The sequence below is a fragment of the Silene latifolia genome, chromosome 4, assembly GCF_048544455.1.
Source record: "Silene latifolia isolate original U9 population chromosome 4, ASM4854445v1, whole genome shotgun sequence".
Lineage (NCBI taxonomy): Eukaryota > Viridiplantae > Streptophyta > Magnoliopsida > Caryophyllales > Caryophyllaceae > Silene > Silene latifolia.
Window position 1 is genome coordinate 78,864,540 of NC_133529.1, and position 16,526 is coordinate 78,881,065.

Below are 16,526 nucleotides of genomic sequence, written 5' to 3' on the forward strand. Positions count from 1 at the left end.
CAAGTTGACTTAGTCCTTCCTATTCAACTATATGCATGGTCTAATGAGACTCTAGTTGGTGTATAAGCTTACAAGTCTCATTGAAAAGATAGGTGATGGGTAAAAAATGCAAGGATTATTCATAGGCTCGCATTTCATCAAACATAACATGTGCATAAGTTGAAATCACAACAAGCAAGCAAATTAATTATGAAAACATATTAGATTAAGCATGAATCAATCCCCGTGTTGGTTTCCCCTAATTCCCCATTTACCCTAGTTAAGGAAACTACTCACTCATTATCAAGTTCAACATGCTAACAAGGTTGTCAATCATACTAGCAAGGCAAAACATGATGAATAAATGAAAGTGATAATTAAATAAGATTAAGAGAGAATTATACCTATGAAGATGATTCCAAATAATAAAGCTAAGAATAATAGAAGTACTTGATGATTGATGGAAGGTTGCCAATCCTCCAAATAAACCCAAATAATCTTCTAATTACCCAAAATAAATGAAGAACAATAGAGAAATTAAGGAAAGATTAATATTGAGAATTGTATTAAAACTTGATTAAGAGTTGATTACAAGATTACTACTAGATTAAAGGATGATTACAACTTGATTAAGAGAGCATAAAGGGATCCTTAAGAGATGATGCTCATCTAGGTAGTTCAAAGGGGTATTTATACTAAAGATTAGGTACAAAGATTAGGGTTACTAAGGGTTTAAATGACTATTAAGTCCCTAATAAAAGTTGAGGAAATGCTCCTCTCGAAGGAAATGAGCATATCCCTTTTGCTGGTCCCGTGGCAATCTGCTCGTCCCGTGCGTCTTGAGCTGTGGCACGGTTGGTACTGCCTTGTGATCCGAGCGGATCACAGATGAGACGCTCGGCTTGAGCTGCTGTGGGACGCTCGTCCTGGGCACAAGACGCTCGGATCTTGCTGCTCAGGGACGCCCGGATTGTGGACAATCCGCTCGGATCCTGGGACAGACAGCTTCTCTTCTTTTTGCTCCTTAACAATCCGCAAGGATCGTGTTGAGGATGCAAGGATCCTTTCATCATTGCTCATTTTACTTTATTATCTACATAGGCCTTCTCGTAATGTCTTCTCTTTGATGTTTGGTCATTAGATGCCATCAATTTAGCTCCATTTTGCCTCATGAATGCAAGGTTAGCACTCCTTTCCTACCAAGGGGATAAAACCTCAAAGAATATGCAAAATGGAAAACTAAAGATAAGAAATGACCCAAATAAGTGATATAAAGCATAGGAATGAGGTTAATTCGGGGACTAAATGTGCTCAAATATGGGTCACATCAGTTAGTATGTAATTAACCCGCTAAATCACTTTCACTCGAGTGTAATATCAATAATCAATCGTAAAACATACCAAAGAACATTAACTACCCGCTGTTCTGACTTCACAGCCAGAGCTCAACTCAAGAACAGACGCAGGAATAGCTGCGCCTCTTCTAAGGGACGCAGCAGATGGTGCGCCTGTTCTGAGGTGATTTTTGTCCCTGAACTTTCCGTTCTCGCTTTGACGTAGCTTTAATTAGGTATTAATTAACTACTAATCATAATATCACCTTTAGCCTGACCTTTTTTGTCACTTTAATTTCAAACTTTTATTTTCTTTCCTTCAAATTTCCGTTTCGAGTGTATTTTTGACGTAAATCAGTTAAATCATTGTAATTCATTGTAATTTTAATTATTGCTATTTTGTTTATCGTTATTTATTTATTGTTTATTGTATGATTTATTTGCTCGTTATTCACATGTAATTAATTCTAATTACCAATTCGACATAATTGAGCGCTAATTACGTGTTCACCGACGTAGTCTAATTCAAATGCTAGGATTAATCCATTGTTTGTTGCATTGCATGCATATAATCGACAACATATCAAATATGAATAACTTCCCTAATCATTAGTAGAGGCCGCTATCGAGGCGGGCGGGATTAGGTGTTCGATTAAAGAGCTTCCTAATACGTACCCTCACCCCTTACTCCAGATCTCTGTGAACATCTGTGTCCATTGGCATCCACGAGAGTCATTCTAGACATAGAATGCTAAGGGTACGAGTTCTTAGTGTTCATGTCACTACTTTGTGTCTTGACATGGCACGAGGTATTCGAATGGTTCCAATTTCCCATAAAAATTGGTGGCGACTCCACAAATGCACGCTTATTCAAGCGCTTCCGCGCGCGCCGCGGGTGGCCCATGTCCACACAACTGAACAGTTTCAATTGTTTCGCTTTGGACTCGTTCTTGTACCGTGTCATTCGATTGAGTCCTCAAATTAATTTCTTCCAATGAAGGTTCATCTTGTTCATTGAATTCATCATGATACTCTTGATTTAAATCGAAAAAGTTGTGATTAGAAGTTGACATTGATGAAGGTTAGGGTAGATACCGTATCATTTTGATTTTTTATTATGATACCGTATGAATTTTAGGTTTTTTGATTTTTTTTTTAATAATTAGTAACTGTATGATTCAAAGTTTAGGGTAGAAATTTGAAAAGATATTGATAAATATTTTGTTAAAATATCATATTATATTTAATCATAATAAATATAATTATTATTCATGTTACCAAAACTAATAAAGTTTTAACAATTTTCCCTCCATCTTTTTCATCTTTTCCTCCAATAATGAAATTTTTTCCCACCAAACTTCTACACAATTCCCTCCCTAATTATTAATAGATTCCTCCACATGTTATATTTTAATTGGTGGTGTATAGAAGATTCTATACACGAGTATTACCATACTCGGCCGAGTGTTCCTGGATAGTAGTCTGACCAGAATACACACAACACACTATTCGGCCAAGTTAGCCCTATTCGGCCGAGTAACAGGACTCGGAAAACCGTGGTATTACACTCGCTCTCAAATCAACCTCAACTGATGAAGAAGATGATGGAGATGATGAGTTTGCAATATACACACGAAATGTTGCGGATATGGTTAATGGTCACATTCTTAGAAGGTTTAGTAATAATTCCAATAAGAAATGCGTTCTAAAGAAGAGATCTAGTTCCACTATTGATTGCATTAAGTGTGGTGAAAAGGTCACCAAATCAAAGATTGTTCTAAGTGGATTGAATTCAAATCTAAGGAAAAACGTGACTTAGCTAAAAGAGAGTATAAGAACAAAGTAATGTCGGGTATAAGACCCTTTTCACAATACCCAGCTATACAATGGTCTTACTATAAACTTACTGATAAAACATACATCTACACCAATTCGAAATAGCTTTTGTAGCAAATCGAAAATAACCTGATCCGAGACCCATTAATTGTCTTTCACATTACACATCAGTTAAAGAAAGTAGGTACTATATGTCTATACCACTACAACTTCGAGTCATATAATAATAATACAAACCTCTGTAACCAATTATTTCAAACGCTCCTTAATAGCCGAATAATTTTACAAAATACCTTTCACTAAATAAATCGTTTTAACCACTTATTCAAAGTATTCCGACTCAAAAGATGAACCAACTCGCATAACCCTCAACTCAACATAAACTTACAGGCTACAACACATCCAGTCGTCCACAATTAACTCACTATCTTAAATAAATTATACTTTCATGCCAAACTCAAAATAGCTTTTGTAACAAATAAAAAACAAAAATAAATCCAATCCGATTAATCCATTTCTCGTCTTTCACATTACACGTTAGCTTAAGAAAGTAGGTAACATACTCACTCAGTGACTCTACTACTATTCAAGTCAATTCCTCTCTTTTCCACTTTTGTTTTTTTCCTCACTAGTATAGATCCCGCACAAATGCGCGGTTATTTAGATAAGAATATTAAAGAAAATAACAATTATTCAACTGATATTTAACTTAATTTGAAATTTAATTGTAAAATTTATAGTTATTATGTTTTGCATTAATCAGTGGAAAATGGAAAGTTTGGTATAATCCATTTGTAGATATAATATAATGAAAGCCCAATAACATATATGATATAATAAAAGCTCAATTACAGAAATGATATAATGAAAGCCCAATTATAGCCAAATTCATTTAGGCGGAAAAATTTGGGAGATCTCTTATTCTTCTAGTATAAGGGGAAAGTATAAGGGGGCTTTTTAATCATCTTCCCTCAAGAACTAATTTTCGATATTAAGCCCTAAAAAATTAACCTCACTTATTCCCCTACATTCATCGAAAACTCCAAAAATTAGTTAATTCTGACCAACCTAAACTTCGATTTCCAGCTTAATCTGTTTTTTTAACCGTTGCGTAACGAAGATTCGGAGGTTTCCGAGTAGTAATTTCGGAAAAAAAACGGAACCTTTTCCTGGCAGCGGCAATGGCGGCGACGGGTGAAGGTAGAGAGAAACTGACAGTTGCGGAGTTGAAGGAGAAGCATAGCGTTGCAATTGAGCAGGTTAATTCTCTTCGTGATCAGCTGAAGCATCGTCGTAGACTTCTTCTTGATACCGACGGTTTGTTTTTTTCGTTAATTTTTTGTGTGATTGATTATTTAATGTGATGCATTTGGAGAAATTGAGGAGGTTATTGAGATTGTTGATTGATTTTGGTTGATTATTGGCAGTTGCTAGTTACGCTGCTGCGCAAGGGAAAGCGCCGGTGAGTTTTGGGCTGACTGATCTTGTTTGTTGTCGTACATTGCAAGGTCATACCGGAAAGGTGAGGTTTCGGAACTGTTAAGAAATTGTTTCATTTGGATTATGGAGTATTATTTGTCGTAGTATGAAATGATTTAGGTTTGAGTGCAATGTAGGGGTGATTACAGCTTGATTTTCGATAATGTTGTAGTACTTGGCTGCGTGTATTGAGCAATTTTGGTGCTTGGAAACGTATTATTATTGGCAGAATTTTGCCTCCATGTTTACATTTTTCGGTTTTTTGGATATAAAAAATGATGGAAAAGTAAGGGGAGGCGAAAGAGGGAACTGGGAAGCGAAAGGGAGGAAAGGGAAGTGATGCGGGAATGGAGGGAAATAAATTTGCCTTGGGAGGGAAATTAGGGATCCGTTTTTCACTCTTCCCTACCTTCAATAAATTCCTCCACCTTCATTTTGCTAACAAAATAAAGGAAGCGGTCTCCCTCCAAATCCCTTGAGATTTTCCAATAAAAACAAAGGGTTATATCGTGGTTGATATAACGATGTAATTGTAACGTTTTTTTGGGGTGGGGGTGGGTGGGTGGGTGGGAGGTTGGTTTTAGGGGCGGAGCCAGGATTCAATGTTTGGGGTTATAACTAATTTACAATTTATTAATTTATTTCTGTGTTATATTTCCTCGATTAAAATTTTCATCTTGCAATTTAGCGAATTTTAGTTGTTTTATGTTTCGCTAGAAATTTTGGTTCTTGCTTCATAACTCGCCACAAAAATTAAACCTTATACAATGAGATTATAGAAAAACAAAATATGTAGTACTATAATAAATTCATAGTTACTATAATAAGCTTAATGAAGTTAGATATCCAACCAAATGCATTCAAGGATAACCAGAAAAATGACGGATAAGTGGATTACGCATATAGTGTGATTCTAACCTGATTTTCGATATCCGACCCAATTTATACTTCACATAAGCATTTAACGAATGCATGTAAGGAGAGTTAAAAAATGACAAAAAACACATATAATATGATTCGAACCCAGGGCTACAGGCGAAAAAACCAATACTTTACCACTGAACCACATAATCATTACTACATACTTAGTGCGTTAGTATTGAATTATCAATTCATAGAATGTTCAGCAGTATTTGGAGTAGCAAGAATTCATCCTCTAAACTGATTTTTTATGTTTGGGGTAGTGGCTGCCAACCCATGCTCTGCCCTTGCCAGGTTGAGTTACTGTGTATGGCTGAGGTATGATGAGTGTCATGTGGTCTAAATAGGGCCTTTTTGGTATAATCTTATGCTCATAATAACTATTACATATATTTCGGAGCGAAGTGAGTTTCTTTTATCTGTATGATGCATGGTGTGGGAGGGAAGAGTGGAAGGAGTGGAAGACACTCCAGTTGCTGTGGTTACTATATGGCTCAATTGCGTGATAATCTGCTCTAATGTCAAGGTGTTGGGATTGAATGGATTGAAGCTTATCATAAAGTTTTAGAGTAGGCAAAGAATAGAGAATTGTCATTTTTGGTGTTGCGCAATTTCGTATTTTGTCCCTTTCAATCAAAAAGTTATTTTGATTCTAAGAACTATGGCAGGTATATTCATTGGACTGGACCCCTGATAAAAACCGAATTGTCAGTGCATCTCAAGATGGGAGGTTAATTGTGTGGAATGCCTTAACAAGCCAGAAAACTCATGCCATCAAGCTGCCATGTGCATGGGTGATGACATGTGCTTTCTCTCCTAGTGGTCAATCGGTTGCCTGTGGTGGTCTTGACAGTGTTTGCTCGATTTTCAACCTTAATTCTTCTACTGATAGAGATGGAAATCTCCCTGTCTCAAAAACTCTCAGTGGGCACAAAGGGTACGTGTCTAGCTGCCAATATGTTCCAGATGAAGATAACCATTTAATTACCAGTTCTGGTGATCAAACTTGCATTTTGTGGGATATATCAACTGGCTTAAGAACTTCTGTCTTTGGAGGTGAATTTCAATCTGGACATACTGCTGATGTCTTAAGGTACTTATTAGTCTTCCCTCTCCTTTTAAGCGTAACTTTATGGCTGTACTTTCTAGCTCCCCCAGTGGTCTAATATGTGTTGCATCCCTGCATGTCACATTGTTGCTCGACTATAGGAATATGCATACGTTGACCACACTGAGCTGCCGCTGTTTCCTAATGCTTTAACTTTGTGTATTGATATTTCTATATTCTTGTATGAATGATAGATTTGAATTCTAAAGCGGTAATGATTTAGCTTAAATCACATGGAAGTAAATAAAAATTCAAAATCTGCCTGAAGTAATCAGAAATCATCTTTGGCTCACTAGATAGAGTGAAGCTGCTGACATAAAGGTAGGCTTGGGTTCAAGTATATATAGAGCTGACTTTTTTTTGGATTTTTGTCAAGTCGTTTTATTCTTACGTTGCTCGGCTCGGCTAACTTCAAGTCAGGGATTGGGCACAAAACCCAATCGATAAAGAAAGGGTTTAGCGGCTAGCCGGAACTATTAACTTAATTGGTAAAAAGTACAGGAATTCTTTTCTTAAACTGAAATGTTTGGCCCCTACAAGTCTAAAACCCATAAAATTTGCATTTTGACTTTTCCCATGGTTCCAAGTGGATCACTACAAAGTGTCTGATTTGGATTGTGGATAAGAATTTTGCCTTGGTTACTCTTTTGAGCCATATGTGTTGGCCTCGGGGTTAAGACTTAAGATTATATAAAGTGATAAACATGTATCAGGTGATAGCTTCTTTAGTTCTGCTCTTATTTCTACAATTTGCAGTTGTGCAAATTGCCTAGATTCTGGTATTTTGTTCATGTTTGTCAGTATATATACCCTATTCCGTCTTCTTTGCCTTGGTACCTAAAGATTTCTTTGTAATTTGCAGCATATCAGTAAATAACTCAAACAGTAGGATGTTTGTCTCTGGCTCATGTGATGGGACTGCTCGACTGTGGGATACTCGTGTTGCTAGTCGTGCGTCGCGAACATTTTACGGCCATGAGGGAGATGTAAATGTCGTTAAATTCTTCTCAGATGGCAACAGATTTGGCACTGGCTCAGATGATGGAACATGCAGGTTGTTTGACATACGTACTGGACATCAACTTCAAAAATACTATCAGCAGCATGGTGAAAATGAGGTTCCTCACGTGACAACCATTTCTTTCTCCGCGTCAGGAAGACTTCTTTTTGCGGGCTATTCAAATGGGTCTTGTTATGTCTGGGACACTTTGTTGGCAAGGGTATGTACTCCTAATAGAGTCTGTTTGCATTAATAGACTTTTGGTTGACTGTAGTTTTGCACCTTGCTTCCACGGATCTATTCTTCACTAAGCAAGCTTCTGTAAAAACATGAGAGGAACAGGTAAAGGAGAGATGAAGTTCATTTGGGTAGTATCCCTTTACTTAATTGCATCAATATGTTGGTTCCATATGGTAGTTTAGGTCAGTGAACTCTAATTCTGAGAATAACCCTCGCTTTCATTTCCTTCCACCCCTCTTCCCCTTCCCTCCTAAAATGCTATCCAAGCACGCGTTTACTCTCTGGACTGGTATTGCTCATGATGATATAATTACACGAATTATAAGTGAAATCATAAAATTGAAAACCAACTTATCCACAGATAATAAACATTTGATCTTTGCAACGGATATAACAACTTGTTTGCTGGTATTGTAGGTGGTGTTGAATTTGGGAACTCTACAAAACTCCCACACAGGGAGAATAAGCTGTTTGGGCCTATCAGCTGATGGAAGTGCTCTGTGCACTGGAAGTTGGGACTCCAATTTAAAGGCTAGTCTAGTATATATGTCTGTTGTAAATCTCATTTTATTTTCAACTCTTTGTAAACCTTCTGGTTCTTGACATGGTTTGGTGATGCTGGATTATGTAGATTGTTATCATATGATTTACAGATTAGCAATTCTGAAACTCTTTAATTTAACCGAGTCATGCATCTTAACATTCATAAGTGAGCGAGCATGGAATGTCTCCTTCCCTGCTCAAATTCTTGACAGCTAGGGAGCACAAATTTCAGACTGGAGAGTCCTTTTCTTTTACTTGTTGCATAAAAAATGAATTCACCTTGATCACCAGAAGTTGGATCGTTGCTAATATATGTTTGGTTTTTTGGCTCACAGATCTGGGCTTTTGGAGGACATCGGCGGGTAATCTAACTCCTAATGACATAGCAGTCTATCAGTCCTCTTGTACGCCAAATGTGCCATTCTGCTTAAATCCATTGTAAATTGCACGCCTGAGTGTTATTGTAAACCTGATTTTGCAAATGCTAGTGAGAGTTCTCGCCAGATATCGCAGAGACTTTTCATTGCGTATTCATGAGTGAATTTTGCATCTGTGAATTTTTAGAATGCTCCAAAATGGCATTTGCTGCGGATAACATTGTTTTTGACAGCTTACATATTGATGCAGCTGTGATCGACCCCTGATTATTAACGCCATATGGCATTTCTCCATTTCATTGGAGTCCCAAGACTCGCTATGCTTTCAGTTTTAAAGCATGATAACATAAAGTAACGCTTGTTAAATTGGGATGAGCTTCTTGTATTATAGAACTGGAGTTGGATAATGTCATTTGTATTGCATGTAGCCTTGATGTATTCTGGTAATTTGTAAAGTAAACGTAATGATTGGTGCAAGAGTAAATTTGTAGAACGAAGGACGAAAACATTGCTTTTAGTAAAATTCCAAGGGAGTTTGGGTGTTTCTCCAGAATTTAGGAGTAATTTGGTGCTCTACTCTTGATTGCCAACCAATTCTTATCATATCTCATCACATCCCTGTAAACACTAAATAAATCATAACATATCGTACTATGTATCTATTGGATTCTTTTCCTCCAAAAATTTAGAAATGCTCCTCTCCCTCCACACTAAACAGCCACAGCCTATTTCTCTCGTTTCCGGACATTAACCCGCTGTTCTCTCTCCCACACACCTCTCACGACCATCTGTTTTTTTTTTTTTTTTTTTGGTGAAATGTGAAAATTATATTAATAATTAGGAACTGAAGTACATTAACACCAATACAAGCACTCATTAGCTACCCTTTGTCAAGCAATTATACAAAACAATGTTTACATCTAAGGTGACCAATTCAAGCATTGATAGTTGGATGTCCACTTCCAAGTTTGTCCTCTGCCTTGCACAATGGCTTGAACAGACTTGAGTACATATGAAGGCAAAAGAAGCTGACTCTCCACCCTGCACAGATTTTGAGCCATCCAAATCTGATATACCATGGCCAGAATAGCTGTGATTACAATCTTCTTTTTCATTAGAGACCTGCATCTCCACAAACAACACCATTCTATGATCCCGTCTTTGGGCAAAGCAACTTCCAACCAATCGCCTAACATAGTCCAAAGATTTAGCACCGAACCGCACTTGTACAAACAGATGATTATGATCCTCAGCCGTGCCATACACATATCACGGATGCTATCATTGATGATGCCAAAACGGCGATCTATCCTTTGTCATAAGTCTCCTTGGATAGCTAACTGACCCTATAAACGAGTGCTTGGGCAAATTGAGTCATTCTCCAAATAACAGGGTACCATGGGACCTTAGTCTGATCTCCTTGCAACCAAGAATACCCCACAGATATAGTGTATCTCCCTATATTTGTGCTCCATTTGCCATTGCAATAAGCAGACTTGAACTGATCCTTGACCTGGCATATTTTTCTCCATGTCCAACTAGAGCTAGCAGTAGGAACATAATCTAACCAGTTCTGACCTTTAATATACATGTGATTCACCCATCTAATCCACAAATGATCGACCTTTTTCGCTAGCCACGGACATATTTTCCAAGCATAGCCACATTCCATAGTTTGCAATTTACTATACCAAGCCCACCAAACTTCTTGTCAATACAAACCTTATCCCAAGCCACATGAGAAGTTTTGTGAAAATCATCAGAGTCACTCCAGAGGTAGTTCCTACATATTTGCTCAATTCTATCCATCACTGTAATGGGAATGATAAATATACGTGACCAAAAACTATGGAGTTGTGAGAGCACAGCCTGAACAAGTACAAGTCTACCTGCATAGCTGAGTTTTCTGGCACCCCATCCACGAATTCTCATCACCACTCTCTCAATAAGTCTTAAACAATCCCCCACTGCCATTCACTTATAAGAAATGGGGATTCCAAGGTACCTGAATGGGAATTGCCCTTCTCTGAACCCTGAAACTCCCAGTACAAACTGAATATCCTCATTACTCATACCATTAAAATAAATATCAGACTTCTCTCTATTCATTACCAGTCCAGAAGCACTAGAGAATGTGGCAAATGCTCTTAGAATGGTACAAATAGAAGGCTTGTACCCTCTACAGAACATTAGCAGATCATCTGCAAAGCACAGATGAGTCAGTCTAAGTGCTCTACAGAGAGGATGATAGTTGAACCCCATAGTATTTGTCACTAAAGTCAAAATCCTACTAAGGTATTCCATGCTAAGAGTAAATAATAAAGGTGACATGGGATCACCTTGTCTGATCCCTCTCTTGCCTTGGAAATAGCCAAAGTTGGAGCCATTAAGAGACAAAGTAAACCATGGAGTGGTGATGCATTCCATTATCCACTGAATCAGCTGAGGAGGGAATTCAAGGGCCTGCAACATTTGTCTAATAAATTCCCATTCAATTGAGTCATATGGCTTCTTGAGGTCCACCTTCATCAAACACCTAGGTGAGGACCATCTGTTTTCACATAGATTACCGCGAAAAACTATCGTACCTGAGGAATCTCGGGCTTGTCGATTTGAACCCGAGAAACCCAAATGTGCCATCCCATAAATGTTTGGATCAAATACTTGTCATAATAACTACCTCAAATCCAAAGGTTTTTCCGAGAGTGAATCCAAAAACTAGCTTCCGCATGTCCTAATCTATTTTCATCTGGCCTTGAACCAGCGGACAATGAATGTAATACCCGGATATTGTGGGACCCGGAAAGGAACTTTGGGATGCATGACAAAACCTTAGATTAGACTAAAGATCACTTGGGAGTGAAATATTTGTAACACCCGCGAATTTTCCATTTTGACATTTATAATTTAATTAACCATTCTATGGTCTTATTTATATTTTAAATTATTTAATTTAATTAATTTCATTATTAAACATGATTCTTATAAATATTATATTTTTAAAGCTTAAGTTATACAAAATAAATATTTTGGTCGGATAATAATGATAATAATAATAATATTCCTCGTCTTGAGTTGTAGTGGGCTTGAGACGTAAATTCATGTGTATATCGACTCAATTTTGCTTATTGGGCCTAGTATGACCAATGGACTCACCTACTACTCCTTCCTCCTCATCAAAATAATGAGGGAAACCCTAACTCCTCCTCCTTCCTCACAATTTCAGCAACACCACCACAAACACAAACACCATTTTCATACTCTCCTCTTACAAATCTTCAAAACACCATAACTTGCTCAATTCTTATCCGATTCAAGTGATTTTCGCGTCTATCTCTTCCTCTCATCGCCCTCCATCTTTCTAGGTAAGAAAAGATCCGACTTTCCTCCTTGAACGGGGCTGTCGACCCATATTACACACGGTACCCCTTTCTAGTCTCGATTCTTAGTCTTAATTTGTGTTTTCTTATGTTTAGGAGAAGGTTTAGTTGGCCCGGAAGTGGATCCTTGAAAGGTAGACGAGTCTTTTGTGGACTTAAGTGCAAAAAGGTAACGGTGATGGGTTACTCGACATTATGTCAAATTTGTGTGTTTATATGTTGTAGTTTGTTCATATGTATGTTAAAGTTTGAATCTTTTCTTGTTTCACATGTTTGTTGTTGAATGAGTTTGTATGAGAAACCATCTCATGGTTGGTTGAAGGAATTTCCAATCCTTTGGGTTACATGAATGTTTATATGGATGAATTAGCAAAGAAACCGTCTTATTCATGCTTAATAATTGTGTTTAATTCTGTCACGAATTTGTTAGTTTGGAATTGTTTGAATTTGAATCGAACCTTGTGTTTTAATCCCTCTTTTATGCCTTGATTTCACCCTTAATACTTGTATAAAGTTGATTGGGTAATATATGGTGGAATTAGGATTGTAATGGCATGATAAAAAAATGATTTGGGGATGAAGGTGAATTTGTTGTGTCGTGCAAATCAGCACCACGGCGCAGGCTGCGCACTCAGCCTGGACCAGTTTTCGTAAAATGGCCATAACTTCTTCGTTACTTGTTTGTTTGAGGCTTATGACCTACCGTTAGAACCGTAAGAGGATAAGCTATCACCTCCAACTGGTTTCACCTCATTATCATGTATAGAACTCAAGTTATGACCGTTTGAAGTTGACCCTTGTTGTAGTCGAGTACTAAACTTGTTGTTATAGATTGGGTTTTGAGTTTCTTGTTGGGTATGCATCTTAACTTTGGTTCTAATGCTTGTGTATGATGTGTTGAGACTCTTTTATCATGGGAGTACTTGATGTTTCTTATACCTTTATACTTATGCATGCTTCACATGAATTGTTTACGTTATGTTTGTGCAATCTTTTCCACTCGTATTTGTGACCCAAGTGTGACGACTTACATTGTGTGACGACTTGACTTTCCCTATTTACCCCTTTCGGACCTTTGGTCACGAGTGTGAGCCATGTTTCCGGATTGGGTTATCTTTCCTTCTTTGGACCTTTGGTACAAGTGCGTGCCATGTTTCCGAATTAGGATATCCTTCCGCCTTTCTTCGGACCTTTGGATACGAGTGCGTGCCATGTTTCCGATTAGAGGTTACTCGACCTTTGGATACGAGTGCGTGCCATGTTTCGAGTCTTGGATACGATTTGGTATCGTTTGTCGAATCGGGTGTCGCCCATCCCGAGAGTCTGGATCCAGGTTTAGACTAGGACCGTATTATGATCGTCGTCCTACCAAGAGGTTGGAGTCTAGAGGTTTGTCTTGTTTTGAGTCAATCCTTTGTAAATGTCTTGCTTGTTACGGTCATTGGCGTGTTCTTATATACGAGAGTGCACGTCTTCTATGATTGTTTGTGAGAGTCTTGGTCCTATCGGATACTAGTGGTGAGATGCAAGCCCCTAGTTGCGATATGATCGCCGAGATTGATGTTCCCATCCGTTCTTTTGGTGAGATGCAAGCCATAAGTATGAATGTGACATTAGTAGCCACGTCCCGAGCTATGGTTGTTAAGAGGTTTTCAAGTAATGGCTATTGGTTTCCATCCATGTATTTTCTATTCAATTGATCCGTTGTTTACCTTCTTCATATGATTCGATGCCTAATCTCATATCCATGTTTTGGTTACCTTGAATGCATGTTTAATATAATGTACCATGCCTATCTCATTAAGAATGCAATGTGCCTATCTCATTATGATTATCGTTTATATTCCCTCGTTCATATTATTCAAGTATGATGCATGATCAATATGTTTAGTTAAGTTCTTGCTTATGTGCATTTTGACATATTGTGGGCCGGGAGAACCCGAGTTACTCCCCCCCATCGACCGTGGCATTCATGTTTACATGAATGACAAGGTTTGTGATGCAGATTATGGGGAAGACGTGTGAGCTAGCGAGAACGTTGAACCTTGGACCTTAGTTATAGTTTGCTTAGACTCACCTATCGTTAGACTTGTGTTTATTCGTGGGATATCTTTTCCCCAACACACTTCGTTTTTAATTGTAAAACTTATTCATCTTACTTTTCATTTTCGTTTGATCACTTATGGTGGATTTCACACTTTAAACTTTAAAGGTTTTAAAAATCCCTTATTTTCCGCTTAGATTTAATAGTTCTTTTGATGCCTCATCGAGGAGTGTCACAATATTACTATAAAGTGGGCCGAGTATAGCCTATACTAGACTTAGTGGAGTTGTTATAATGTCCGCCTATAGAAGGATCATCTTAAAACTATCATAACTTGAGATCTAGGCATGATATCGATGTGATTCCAATTGGAGGTGATAGCTTGTCCTCTTACGATTGCAACGGTAGGTCACACGCCCAAAATGACCAAGACACGAGTGAGATATGACTATTTTACGAAACCTGGTCATTGCTGAGAACTGCGTTGCACTCGACCGAGTGAAGGTCACTCGACCGAGTGAACTCGCCACTCAACCGAGTGGAGCTGGGCTGGGATTTATACGAGTTTAATTCCGTTTCTTTCATTTCTTATCTTCTTCATATCTTACTTTCACCTCATTCATTCAACACCAAAGTTCCTACCAAAATCATTCTAAAACTCCATTGTTGTAATGTGTTACTTGGATTAAGCTTTCTACTGGAATTTTCCGTCTCAAATCTTTCCTAATTAACAATGTATGTAGACCATATTTCCTCTTGTTTTCTCCACCTTAATTAGTTAGATCTACACTAATGTGCTTAAAGTTTGCCAATTAATATCATATTTTTACTTAATTCATAGTAGTAAATAGCTTTCTATACCATTGATGTTGCTAGAAATCCAATTTTTATGTCAATTTTGCCACATAAATGGTGGAACACGAAAATGGTGATTCTTGGGTCATAAATTGGTTTTTGGTGCTTGTTGTTGGGTTTAATTGAACAACAAGAGCTTAACCTTTGTTGTTAATGTTGGATCTTATCTTGTATGTGAAAATTTCATCTTAAAAGTTTACCTTAATTTTTGGATTTTGGGGGCCCAAGATTTTTTATTTATTTTTCATAAGTGAAACTTCGTATAATCGTTTTATAAGACTACTATCTTCACTATTATTGTAGTACGTTGTCTTAAAAAAAAGATTTCATCATCGATTTTGCCTAAAATTTTCGAACCAAGTGAGGAATATGAACAATTTTTGATTTTATCTTAAACATGATTTGATAGTATTGTAAGACTATAATATTATTTGGGAATTGCTATAAAATGGTGTCCATCAAAATTTATCCGTCTTAAAGGTTGACAAATGACCTGAAAATGTTGTGACAAGTATAAATAAGCTTTGATTTTACGCTCGTGACATACTTCATTACTTCTTATTATCCTAATCTTTGATTATAATGCTTTGTGAAGTCGTGCATAAGAGATTTATCCGTCTTAAATTCTTCGAAAACGGGTGGTATACCTACCCGGATTTTGATTTTTCAAGTTATGTTTTATCCTAATCGATTCGTAATGTTTTGAACTTGGTCTATAGTGATACGGACCATCCTATGACGAATTATTCCGTATTAGAGTTTTCGAGAAATTTGAGACAAATGACCTTTATGTTAAAGTTTTAATATAATAATTCACATTTGAGTCAAGTTTGAGTAAAATTGCATAATAAGGAAGAGAATTTTACAAAATTGGTAAAGTTGCTAGAGTTGGTTTTTAAATTTGCATCATTTTACAAAGTTCATCATATTTCACGTGTGCTATTAAAATGAGTTCGTGGTTTGGTTAAAATAGAAGGGAAGCCATGCCGTAATTTCTTTAATTCCATTTTTCGGGTTAAGTAAACTTCATCTCAATGACAAGCTCGTGTCAAGGGTTTATTTTAAATTGTCGGTCATTTATTTAAGCATTGGGAAAAAATTTCTATCCATCCCAAGTTATTTGATTTCCTACCTCTTCCGTATCAGTTCCGGATTGTTTAATTCTCATCACCCCTACCCGGAAGTTGCATGTGAAATGAATTCCGAGGCATGCCGAAGTCATCAAGGGATACGAGGAGCAATCAAGCAAGGGAAGCTCGCCAAGAGCCGGTGGTACCTTCGGTGATTGAACCCTCGGGATCTCTGGGCATAAAGTTTGTGTGTGAGCCTAATAGAATGATTTTCTCACCCTAACCCTCAGGCATATATTTCCGACAAGATGCGTGCAATTGGGTATAGTCATCAAGTTTGGGAATTGGGAACACTAGGAA

At 37.4% G+C, this 16,526-nt stretch overlaps 2 protein-coding genes and 1 long non-coding RNA gene across 3 annotated transcripts; 2 read left to right on the plus strand and 1 right to left on the minus strand.

The window, feature by feature from the left end:
- The first annotated feature begins 4,124 nt into the window (after positions 1-4,124).
- Positions 4,125-8,970, plus strand: LOC141653589 (guanine nucleotide-binding protein subunit beta-2-like). Its single transcript, XM_074461417.1, has 6 exons — positions 4,125-4,466; positions 4,577-4,671; positions 6,218-6,642; positions 7,520-7,877; positions 8,315-8,428; positions 8,776-8,970. Exons 1-6 carry the CDS (start codon positions 4,331-4,333, stop codon positions 8,809-8,811), a joined length of 1,164 nt encoding a protein of 387 aa, XP_074317518.1. The 5' UTR covers positions 4,125-4,330; the 3' UTR covers positions 8,812-8,970.
- Positions 8,971-10,449: 1,479 nt separating this feature from the next.
- On the minus strand, positions 10,450-11,289 carry LOC141651681 (uncharacterized). Its single transcript, XM_074459381.1, has 3 exons — positions 11,157-11,289; positions 10,823-11,018; positions 10,450-10,723 (listed from the first exon to the last, which is right to left on the minus strand). Exons 1-3 carry the CDS (start codon positions 11,287-11,289, stop codon positions 10,450-10,452), a joined length of 603 nt encoding a protein of 200 aa, XP_074315482.1.
- Positions 11,290-12,032: 743 nt separating this feature from the next.
- LOC141652312 (uncharacterized) lies at positions 12,033-14,421 on the plus strand. The gene is made up of 3 exons (XR_012547127.1): positions 12,033-12,182; positions 12,294-12,366; positions 14,190-14,421. It is a non-coding gene; the product is annotated as an uncharacterized LOC141652312 (long non-coding RNA).
- The last annotated feature ends 2,105 nt before the right edge of the window (positions 14,422-16,526 follow it).

What these genes read in the sequence shown, in the direction of transcription:
- LOC141651681 (XM_074459381.1), bottom strand. Translation starts at nt 11,289, where the DNA reads ATGTTGCAGGCCCTTGAATTCCCTCCTCAGCTGATTCAGTGGATAATG. An exon ending in CAAGAGAGGGATCAGACAAG is followed by an intron (nt 11,019 to 11,156) that starts GTGATCCCATGT and finishes TGTGCTTTGCAG; the next exon opens with ATGATCTGCTAATGTTCTGT. An exon ending in GAAGGGCAATTCCCATTCAG is followed by an intron (nt 10,724 to 10,822) that starts GTACCTTGGAAT and finishes ATGGGGTGCCAG; the next exon opens with AAAACTCAGCTATGCAGGTA.
- LOC141653589 (XM_074461417.1), top strand. Translation starts at nt 4,331, where the DNA reads ATGGCGGCGACGGGTGAAGGTAGAGAGAAACTGACAGTTGCGGAGTTG. An exon ending in ACTTCTTCTTGATACCGACG is followed by an intron (nt 4,467 to 4,576) that starts GTTTGTTTTTTT and finishes GATTATTGGCAG; the next exon opens with TTGCTAGTTACGCTGCTGCG. An exon ending in GGGACACTTTGTTGGCAAGG is followed by an intron (nt 7,878 to 8,314) that starts GTATGTACTCCT and finishes CTGGTATTGTAG; the next exon opens with GTGGTGTTGAATTTGGGAAC.